The sequence below is a fragment of the Podarcis melisellensis genome (genome assembly GCF_964234715.1).
Source record: "Podarcis melisellensis genome assembly, chromosome: 1".
Classification (NCBI taxonomy): Eukaryota; Metazoa; Chordata; class Lepidosauria; order Squamata; family Lacertidae; genus Podarcis; species Podarcis melisellensis.
Window position 1 is genome coordinate 65,395,168 of NC_138528.1, and position 12,022 is coordinate 65,407,189.

General features: G+C 41.4%; 1 protein-coding gene across 1 annotated transcript in view; it reads left to right on the top strand.

The window, feature by feature from the left end:
- Positions 1 to 7,939, top strand: part of SPON1 (spondin 1) — a 268,015-nt gene extending 260,076 nt beyond the window's left edge. The window contains exons 15-16 of the mRNA XM_081906840.1: positions 1,975 to 2,238; positions 3,044 to 7,939. Of these exons, the coding sequence (XP_081762966.1) occupies positions 1,975 to 2,238; positions 3,044 to 3,207 (428 nt within the window). The 3' untranslated portion in view covers positions 3,208 to 7,939. The remainder of the gene's footprint in view (positions 1 to 1,974; positions 2,239 to 3,043) is intronic.
- Positions 7,940 to 12,022: the final 4,083 nt, after the last annotated feature.

Here is a 12,022-nt window from a genome sequence, read left to right on the forward strand (position 1 = left end):
GCCAGGTTGCTGTTTCCCTTCCCCTTCTTTCCCATTCAGCATGCTGCTTGGCCAGAAATTTGGTCATTCTGCTCGCTTTGACAAAGTGCTGCTCCTAACCTGATCATAGCCTTGAGTCAAGAGTGGTGATGCACAGCTATGCAGGCATTGCCAAAGCACCATTTCCACACAAGCTGTCAGGGCAGGGTCATCGACAAGCAGACTGACATGGGCAAGGAAGTAGGAACATGGAGATCTGGGACAAAGATGTAAGTCAGGCCCAAGGGACAAATGAGAAGGCAGAAATCAAGGAGCAAGGCAGAAATCAGTACCAAATAACAAGAGCTAGAGAGCTGAAGAACAAGGCTGTCTTTACCCAGGGGTGCAAGGGGTGTGGGGCACCTGGGTGCTGAATTGGGGGGGGGTGTCAAGTATATACCTATACCAGTCCCTCTTGATAGGTGGCAGTGAAAAGCAATGGAGCAAAAGTCCCTGCCCCCCTCCTCTGTTGCTCTGTTGCTCCGTAGCATCATACATTCCCACCGAGTCAGGAAACAAAAGCAGTTTTTTCTGCTGCGTTGTTGTTACAGGTGAGTGATTCCCCCTAAAGACTGCCTTGCTCAAGAAGTCCTTGTTGATTGAATAAGGCTTGGCTGAGTGGGCAGAGTCAGTCCAAGGCTTGAAGATACTTTGCTTATAAGCTGTCACTTTAGAAGCTGTCACCACACAGGACACAGATATCAGCAGCTCCTGACACAAGGGTAGGATGCCTAATTCTATTGCAGAGATCACAGAGAATGATTTATTCTGTGTCAGTGTTGGAGAGCCTATGAAAGGCCTTCCTTGCTGCTGAAAAGTGTTTGCAATGGTGATGCAGAACTACTGCTAGTTCTATCACACACCTGATGCCTGCAGAAAGCAGGCTTCGGTTCTACTGCCCACGTGCTGATCAACAGTAGAAATGAAGCTTTCTGGATCAGCTGCACCTGGTGTTTTGACATCCCAAATTCAAGGCTTCAAAAGTGCCCAAGCCCCTGACTCGTTCTGATGTCAGATGGTTGACAGATGGGCAGCCCCACCCCCTGTCAGATTCTGCCCATGGAGCCAAAAAGATTCCCCACCCTGAACTCGAGACTTCCCAAAAGATAGCTTATACTTTTAACTGCTAGATCATCCCAGCTTTCAAATGGTGATGACTGCAGGATCTTTCTGTTTCGGCTCCCCAACCTTGCTCCCACTTCTGGTCTCCTAACTCTGCCCACCCACAAGAGTGTTCCATTATAGAGCCAAGTGCCACTTAAATTCTTTGAAAAGGTTTTACCCTTCCAAAGATCCAGGTTATTCTCACTAGGCATCCAAGTAGCCTGCATGCTGGGGCTCTGAGGAGGAGAGTGCCACTGGATTCTGCCATGGGAGGCATGAAGGAGTTCAAGGTAATGGGTTGGTTCATTACAGTGGGAAGTAGAGGAAAAGAGTGTAGGGGGAGAGAATAACAGTGCCTTGTTGGGAATCCCTGTGATTCTCAGGCATCTCTGTGTCTGTGAAAGGAACAGAATGTGAATGTTGTCTGAAGTGGTGCAAAAACAGCCTCTGGGTCTGCGTGCTCTAAAGACGAGCATTTCACCGCTTCCATATTCATTTCTGCCTGGCCAATGAAAGACCACCACAGATGGAGAGTAAGTCCCCAGGGAGTAATTTGAGCTTATTCTCAAAACATAATTAAAAGAAGATGATCTAGGTTCTGTGTTGCTATAAAACAGCCTTCCCCAAGTTGGTGCTCCTAAGCTAGCATGACTAGGGATAATGGGAGTTGTAGTCCACTGGTATCTGTAGGACACCAGAGTGCAGAGAGCTGCTATAAAATTTGCTCTGAGACCATCAGGGAATTTTCCTGCTTTTTGGTGCCACTATCAGAGCATATTGACATTGTTCCTTAACTTCATTTGTTTGCGTAGCTTGATGCTCATGGCAGCCTTTCTTGTTCTGTCTGTGTAGCCATTGACTGTGAGTTAACAGAGTGGTCTCAGTGGTCAGAATGCAACAAATCTTGTGGGAAAGGTCATATGATCAGGACAAGGATGATCAAAATGGAACCCCAGTTTGGAGGAGCTTCATGCCCAGAAACTGTACAGCGTAAAAAATGCCGGATAAGGAAATGCTTGAGAAATCCCAATATTGAGAAACGGCGGTGGAAAGAGCCTCGTGAAAAAAGGAGAAGTGAGCAGGCAAAAGAAGATGTAGATGGTGAGCAATTTCCAGGTATGTGTTGTAGACGTTGCTTGGAACTGTTGTGCCACCAAAAGCTGGTTAAAAGAGGAGCAAACAGGCACACAAGCCTAGACTACAATGCTAGTTTGTTTATTTATTCCTGAATCATTTATAGATTCTGAACTGGTCCCCAGAGATCACAGGAATGGTTAACACACAACCCCCCAAAAAATTATAAAGAAAATACAACGTGATTTAAACCAATTTCAGAATAAACACAAAACAGAATAAAACACATGCTAAGCTCCAGACACCCAGTTTTGAAACTTTGGGTTTTATCCCACTTCAGGCATACTCAGAAAGACCCATTAATTTTACAAGTCACGTCAAACTTAGGACCGTTAGTTTTGAAGGGTCTACTCTGAATACAAGCACCTTTTCCGAAATGTAGAATGAGATCACATTCCATAGCCTCGATCCTCTGCTTCTGTTTGTCATTCATCCTATCTATTTAATAGAAAGGGCCCAGTTAATGTACTAGGTAGGGCTACTGCAGTCCTTTGTGCATTTGGAAGAGCAGCCTATTCACATGGGCAACATCTGCCACTCAGAAGATGCATTATGTGGATGTGGCAGTTGCGATAGACTCATGAGCCACAGATATTCACAAGGAATTTCTAGAAGTATAAACTATTTCTCAAGGTAACATGCCAAATGACCTGTGGAATTATTTATATATCTAACCATGATATTTTAAAAGCTTGAAGTTAAGAACAGAAATCAAAACAAGTGTATAGAAGAGAGAATTTTCACACGAAGTATTGACCTTCATGCTTTTATTTTATTTTAATTTTAGGTTGTAAGATGAAACCATGGACTGCTTGGTCAGAATGTACCAAACTGTGTGGGGGTGGAATCCAGGAAAGGTTCATGACAGTCAAGAAGAGATTCAAAAGCACTCAGTTTACTAGTTGCAAAGACAAGAAGGAATTAAGAGCCTGCAATGTTCATCCGTGTTAGCAAAACCTGAGTCTTTCAAATAATGCACTCTGAGCTAAATGTAAAATCAACCTTGATTTGATTTTTTTTAAAGAAGATATAAATTGTGTATATTAGTTTTCATTTTTGCAGTGTGGTTTGCTTATTAGTCTTGCTGGTGCAAGAGATATATTTTATAAATATTTCCTCACAAATGTATGCTGAGAGTGGCTCCTTGATGCTCCAGCTAGCCCTTAATGCATAAAAATAGTGAAGTCATTGTGAACTCCTAATAACTTTGAAATTATAGACATCTCTGTGTGGACATACCATAATCATAGAAATATTACCTGTAAATACACAGGATGCATGCATAAATTACATTGCAAACATAAATACCTATTTGGATCCAGTTTCAAAATACTCAAAGCAGTGCCTCTGTGATTACACAACTGTGCCAAGGAATTTCTTCAATAATGCTGGTTCAATAATACTTCAGGTGCATAGTTATCTTTTTAAATTTGTATTTATAGCAATCCTGTGAGACATTTCTTTTTCCTTCGGTAGGGACCGCTACAAAATAAAGCATATTTTCTTCCTTCCCACTTTCAGAAGGGAAAGCAAATTTAAACTGTTCACATGCGAATAGAACAAATGGTAACTCTTTCTGTCTGAAGGCCACAAATTAACTGTTGGGCTGCTTCTAAGTAAGAACTAACTATTCACATTTGCCACGTCAGATGTTACGTCAGGACATCCTGTGACCACCAGACAGGAACCCGTGACTGCCAGGAGTTGTGGGACTACAGCTTTGATCATCCCTCAAGCTTTGGCCATTCTGGCTAGGGGGTTGATGGAGTCCAGCAGCATCTGAAATGCCACAAGGGAGAAGTGGTAAGATACAGGGAAGCAGGCACTCAATTGCATCAGGGATGAGGAACCTGTGGCACTCCAGATGTTGCTGCACTCCATCAATCCCAGCCAGCCTCGCTCATCTCTGATTTGGAGATTATCCTTGCCTGGGGATCAGAACCAAACAGATCTCGGTGGTTTCGGGAGAAGCCATTGCCTTCTAAGAGTTGAGCTAACATAAATATACAAGGTGTTGTTTAGATGCCTGCTGCAGAGGTGACGGTCCTCAGCATCAGAGCTTCAAACCTTGCTCTACCAAGTAATTCCAAGAAGGAAGAAGGGGAAGAAGCTTCTCCACATCACTCCCAAAGCTGCTTTTGCTGGTTTCAGTCACAAAGCTTCCATTTTTCTCTCTCCATCACCTGGCAGAGGTATTGTTACCCTGATGTAATTGTCACAGGCAGCATATATGTTTGTTTCTCCTCGTTCTCTTACTAGCTTTCTAGTAATGGCTGCCATATTTCTGGCATATATTTTCAGAAAAAAGTAACTGTCATGAGAGACAATTTTGGTGGTGCTGGTATTATATATTAGTATAAAAACAAAAAGTACAGCTCCAATAGGAAGTTGTACAGTGGAGTAAGTACCATTGAAAGGGGGCTGGGGTCAGTAAGTGGGTCCTTATCCCATGGATGAAGCAGAAAGCTCCGGCATTTCTGTCTAAAATGTAGGACTACGTTACAGACACAGCTATGGCATACTGTAACAGGCAAGGCAAATGCCTTGAATTAATCCTTCACCATCTCTCTCATAAAACCCAATATTGGCTGATGTGTGCCATGTAGCTGCAACCTGGGCCCGAAGGAGAGGGATTCACTTACCTGCCCCTAATATAGCCAGTATAATTGTGGAGAACACAACTTGTGTTCAGTGTGCAAAAATCCAAACTAGAAAAAAATGCTGAAAATGCCAGCCGTTCTCTACATACCTTTACAGAAATACCTTGTATGTTCATGTGTTTCTACTTTCAATTGCCAAAGCTTCAGAAATTTCGATACAACAATGAAGAAGGCAACAAAAAACTCTAGAGGTTATATAAATAATTTTAAGGAGCAAGCTCAAGTCTACCACAATAAGGAACAAGTGCATGGATTATTAGTAACATTTTGATGTACTGGGCAAATGACTCCCAGTACTAACGAAGTCTGTATGCATCTTGCGTGCAGAGGAATGTGGGATTAGTGTGGGAGAGGGCAGAAGCATGCATGCAATGTCATTTTGCCAGAGTGGCTCATCTGGTCATGAGGCTGTAAACATTTCCAAAGGATAAGGCATCAGTGAGTTTCCCTGGAATGTCAAGAGGTGTAGAGAAAGATTCAGGTAATATATTAGAGTGTTCTGTAAATCATCAGCAGTTAAAAACCACAGTATAAAAAGGAGGGCATCTTTCTGCATTCTCTTCAGTTCTCTATGCCAAACGTAATCCTGTACAAGGACTGAGTCCAAAAGGGACTGAGTCAAATTAGAGAGTCCCCAAAACTATAATGATATTGTTGCAGGCAGTGGTCTCAGAATGAAATAACGTGCAGGGTGATGCCACCAGCCTTCTAGAGGTAAGGGACCTCCAACTATTGCAGAAAAGGAATGAATTCTGCACACAGCTCCAAAATTCCACAAGGTTTTCATTTTCAATTTGTCATGTAGCTGCTGACATTAATCATCTTGTACCCCTTTCAGAGCTGCAGCATTTATAAACAGCAGCACAGTGTGTTGGCACCCTAAGGGGAAAAAACACATTTTATTGTTTTTGACACAGAGAGATTCACCTAAGACTGACCGCTGAGCTCTGGGAAAATGTAAACACCTCTTCCAACATAATATTTGGTGCACTCGGGGTGTCTTTTTGAAAGGGTACCACGGGCTCATTATACATGGAAACTTAAAAGGTCTCATTTGTAACTATTCCAGAAAGGATTCACCTCAGAAGACATGTGTGGTCAGCTAGAAATAACATCACTTTTCTATGTATAATCCAAACATTGTTTCAGAATCAACTACTTTTGACTCATCAGCCAGTCTGCCATTTGGGTGTCTGTGGGGTTGCTAAGCAGAAATCTGAGGAACTAGGCTCTTAGCTTTTTTACCACAGTCACCATAGCCACTTTGAAAGAGGTCCTTTATTCAAGATAAATATATGTCCTTTTATTGAATGCCTCATCAGAAAAGTTAACGTAATCTCAAAAGGTTGGCAGTGTTCTTTTTCTAGAGCTAAAGTGCACCTCGCCTCCCAAATCCTCACTATATTCCTTCTCATAAGCCTTTTCCATCCCTGTCTCTATACTCAAGACCCAGAGACACTCTATCTTCACAGTTAGTTCATTGTGGTTGTGTCTTCTCATGTACCATTTGCACTGAGTAGCCAGTCACTTCCAGTGCAAAGCCACCCAAAGCAATTGAGGGCCAATGGGCAAGGAAGGGAAGAACCAGGGGAAATTCAGGAGGGCCTTCAGCACAGGCGCCGAGCAGAAATGTCTTGAAAGGACAAGCACACTTATGAGTTAATGCACGAGATTAGGCTGGAGCTAATTTTTGTGTCTCTGGTTTTCAGATATCTAAGATTCAATTATGTTTTGCTTCAATGAATTATGCATTAACTTCCTCACATTATATACTTATTCAGTCAAAATATGCATGAAATATGTAACCGCTGGAGTATGCCCAGTTGCATTTACTTGCAAAAAAACAAAACACCCTGCATTAAAATGTTTTTGATTCTTCTACGCTGTGCTTGTATTAAATGCTAGTAATTGTCCCAGAAAGAGTGCTGGCTCTACTGAACTCAGTAAGAATTTCCATGAACTTAATGATTTGACTTTCACTGTCCCCAGTACTTGATTGACACAGCAGCAGCTCTGTGTAGTTGCTTGTAATTTCTTTAATATCTAATAGTATTTTGCTTGGTTGGCTGACTTTTCAAAGGATTGTGATTCGAAAGCATGAAAGAGCTTGCAGCTGAAGAAAATTTGGTTGTTCTATCACCTGATAATATAGCTGTCCCAGTCCACATTGACAAATTTCTTCTAATTTGATCCAAATAGTGGTGGGAATCGTTACTTTTTGTAATAATGATAATGCTTTTTTTAAAAAAAAAGAAATGAAAAATGAATGAAAAACAGAACGGACCCAATCCAGCCAATCACTTTTAGTGGAAATTTAATTAGGACTACCTTGTTCCATTGGTTTTAATGGGACTAAGACTGCAATGCTATACACACTTGACCTGGGAGTAAGTCCACTGAAGTCATGAGACTTACTTCTAGGTAGAGATGTGTATGATTGTGCTGTTAATCACACCTAATTTTAGCTTGATAGAGACTCTTAAGGTTGATTTTTCTATTAAAGAAATGAATCCCAAAGTGACACAGAATGCATAGCATTATTGCAAAGTTACTGTAAACCTTCTAGTAGTGTAATATTTGTTGCAAATCAGCCAACAATAGACCACACTTCTTATCTTGTACAATAATTCATGCCTGTTGCACACTCTGGAACCAAAAGCACAGGTATAGCTCTAGGAATTTTATACACCTCACTTACCATTTATTAACATTCTCTGTATTTTATTTTCTTACATAATCTGTAGAAACTTTACAAGCAATGAAACAGAAATGTTAGGGGGCTTATATGTACAATAGGTTTTAATAAAAGCAACTTGGTTTTTTAAAAAAACAAAAAAGGCCTTTTTGTTTTTATGTTTTCTTTGTTGTTTGTTCTTTTTTTTTTTTTTTGGTTCACTATGGAATTTCTGAGAAAGCTGTCATGGATATATTTCTTACCAAAGTCTTGTGTAGATGTTTTGTATGTAGTTGTCCGGCTAACACATTATTATTTTGGAATAAAGACATCTTTACTATGAAAACAACATCACTTGTTTGTTTGAGTTTAATGGTACAAGTAGATAAATGTTGTTGGCATCTGTCTGTCTTCAGAAACAATGGACTGTGCCTCCAGGGGTCAAACCACAGCATTAGCAGTACCAAAGTGACCTACCCAGAGTGCAAGTTTGGACAGTGTGTATGGAGGTCCTGGACTGCCCAGACAACAATAGCCCCCTCTCAGCCTCATTGATGTGGCCCAAAGGAAAGGAAAGGAAAGCAACACGTTTGGCACCAGCTTGGCTGCACGAAGGAAGCTTACAAGGCACCATCCAACCTTCTAAAAGGCTCTGGATTCCCACTCTGGATTTAGCCTTTTATTCTCCTAAAGATATCCCACAGAGCAGTGGTAGTTTTCCTTCTCCTAAATGGGTTACCTTCCCAGGTTCACAAACTCCATCTGCCCCTCACTTTCTCCTACAGTACGTGCAAAAACCAGCTTCTTGACTGTTGGTCCCCCTATTGGTCTCATCCACTCAACTGCTGGAGCCTGTCTTCGCATGCAGGGGAAGTCCCTAACTCACTGAGGGTTTGAGACCTGTTGGCTATCCTCACCTGGTTTAGCAGGCCAGTTGAAGCCATTCCCAGACACTGGCCACTGCTGCATGCTGACAACTTCTAGGAGCCACAAGAACAGGCACGTATTCAGGGGCTGATGATCAGAAACTCAGAACAGAGAGGAAGAAACTGTTTTTGAAGGCCAGCACAAACATGGGTAAGTCCTGATGTAGAAGGATAAAAAGTTAAAAAGTGTTGATGAAGACATCACGAAAGAATGAGGTGGTTCTAGAAGGCTGCTTTCCAGACACACAAAGAAAAGACCAGCTCTGTATTTAGGACAGTGTGGGAGGTTCCCCCACTCAGGGTGCCAAAATACGGGGGTGCAAAACTGAGAAGATCCATAATGAAAAGATCCATTGGGGGGGGCCCAATTTTGGCCTCACATAGGGCACCATATAACAAAGATTACCAAAATCCACCCCAGGAAAGAAATAACTTTGCCCTTGTCTAACAAAAAAAGTGGTTCCTGTTTCATTGACTTTCAAAGGAGGGCTTATGGTACTTCTAATATAGCATTCATCAGGTTTTGAAAAGATTGAAACCATAGGGAATATTTTTTTTTTAATATAATTTTTTATTAATTTTATAAAATACAAAATCAAACATCCAATTACAAGTTGCAATAAATCTAGTGGACTTCCCCCTATCTTCCGAACCCTGCATTCTCTGTAAATTCAAAACATCAGCAATTTGTTAACTTATTTCAACACAATAATGTATCTTTCATTTTATCGTGATATCTGATCTCAAAAACGTTGTAACCCAAGTCCTAAGAATTTTAGTTTCAACACAATAAAGTTATTTCATTACACCACTTCCAGCTTCTTGTACCTTATTTTCCGTTTCAATAATTTACAAATGCTGAAGCTATAGTTTCCTAAAAAGAGCATTTTTTTAACATTAATACAGCTTATAGTGCTTTTTCAAATAGTCCTTAAATTTTTCCCAGACTTCCTCCGTTGTTTCTTCTCCCAAGTCTCGGATTCTGCCAGTCATTTCGGCCAATTCCATATAGTCCATCAACTGCGTCTGCCATTCTTCCAGCGTGGGCAAATCTTGTGTCTTCCAATACTTTGCGATCAGGATCCTTGCTGCTGTGGTAGCATACATAAAGAAGATTCTGTCTTTCTTAACCACTCTTTGGTCTACCATGCCCAGGAGGAAGGCCTCCGGTTTCTTAGGTAAGGTAAATCTGAGTACCTTTTTTAATTCATTATGTATCATCTCCCAGAAGGCCTTCACTTTCGGGCAGGTCCACCAGAGGTGTAAGAATGTCCCTTCCTCCTCCTTACATTTCCAACATTTGTTGTCAGACAGGTGATATATCTTTGCAAGCTTGACTGGGGTCATGTACCACCGGTATATCATTTTCATAATATTTTCCTTCAAGGCACTACATGCCGTAAATTTCATTCCGGTGTTCCATAACCTTTCCCAGTCTTCAAACATAATGTTGTGCCCCAAATAAAGAGCACTTTCTGGTCACCTGAAGATGTCAGTTACTGGGGCCATTCTATTGTCTATGTCAGGAAGTGAGGTTTTGGTGGGGAAACTTACCGGTACACTTAATTTTGATTTTGGACTGTGCAGCCAAGTCTCTGCTTTTCAGGCCCTACAAAACAGAAATGGCTAGGGAAAAGGTGCTAAGAAACAGTCATCAAACATAGTCATCTCCTGGGCTTAGGAAGAAGTGTGTTTGAATCAGAGGGCAACATTTCTAAAGAGACAAGCTCCAGCAACTCTTTTCTAGAAATAAAGCAGTGGTCCCTGTATGATGCTGTTAGGAATAGCTCAGAAAAGAAAGATAAACCCTGTCGGAGTCACATGCAATAGAGAGCGGGGGGGGGGGAGTTAACTTATGCCAATTTAATTCCCTTGACCTTTGATGAGTGTTCAGATAATGCCATCACATTTCCACTTTAATAACTGCTGAGAGCAAATGTACACTTTCATTTTTCCTCCTTGGAAGAAGCTGTGTTATTGCAGCCTAAAGACTTCACCAGCAAAATGGACTACGCTAAAGATCCTTCTAAGAGGTATTCCAGACACCTGTCATTCTTCACTCGGCATGCAAACTCATTTAAGGCCTTTATCGCTAGGCTTTCAATATCCAACCTTTACTTCCTGTTGTTTTTTGCAATGTTCTGTGAAACAAAGGCGATTACAGCCCACCTGAATGATATTTAAGCATCCTCTCCTCCTATTTGTAAGAGCCAGAATGGTTTGCACATTAACTGATGCACACCATTAACTGCTCAGTAGGCACAAAGCAAGAGTATTCCTTACACTCTCTTCCTGGCACCACAGATCTTGTACTGTTGAATTTGCAGTCTCTCACAGCTCTTGCGAGACTGGCTACTTTGATAATGGAAGGCCCAAAGAGTAAACTTCAAAAAGGAAAGGATATCTAGGGAAATGTATATTGCACCCGTTAGCAGAGACACATCAATAATGCAGCTGCAGTCCAGAGTGAAAATCCTGGTAAAGGTTTACTGGAAAAACCTGAACAAAACAGGAACTGAGAACTAATGAGAAATGAAGTTCTAGACGAAATAAAGACAGGCAAATCACTGTATCTGGATGGCATCTACCGGAGAGTTGTCAAGTAACTCACATGTGAAATGGCTGATTTTCTAACATGAATATGTTGTCTTAAGATCAGCCTCCATACCTGAGGACTGAAAAGTAGCCAATGTAGTACAATTTTTTTAAAAGGGATGCAGGGGGGATCCTGGGTAATACAGGTCAGTTGGCTTAACATCTGTCATGGTGAAGCTGGTGTAGTTAAAAATAAAATAAGCAAGCATATAGAAGAACAAGCCTTGCAGAAGCAGAGCCAGTATGGCTTCTCTGAGGGCCTATTAGAGTACTACACCTATTAGAGTAGCAAAATATAGATAGAGGTGATGCAGCTGTTCAGCAAGGTACTTGAGTAATTGCAGCATTGGCTGAACATATGAACCAAAGTGTTCAGCATTAAATTCTAGGATGTTTGAGGGAAGGCAGCTGGACTGTTGCCTTACTATACCTCAAAGAAGGCTGAACTTCCTTAGCACTGAGTTAGTCTCTATCTTTTAACCACCTTTTGTAGGCCACAATTGCCTAGGATAACCACAAAGGAAGAAAACAAATCCTCTCTATGTATGCCGCCTTACAAATATGTGAAGACTGAATACAATTAAGCAGTATTATCAGTTTGTCTAAATGCAACATTTAGAACAGAAGAAGAGTCCTGCTGCATCAGACTAAAGGCCTGTGTACAAACAAAAAACTAGCCTGATGGCTCAGGCCAGTGCCCCATCTCCTCCAACATTATGTCCTCACATTGGCCAACCAAATGCTTATAGGAATCCTGGGGGGAATTCATGCAACAAGCAACCTCCCATTCTCCAGCAACTAGTATCCAAAGGCACATCATCTCCGCAAGTGGAGGTAATACACAGCCATAATGACCAGTAGTCATTGAACATATGTTAACCTGCTTGGAATTTGAGACGCAATACAAAACT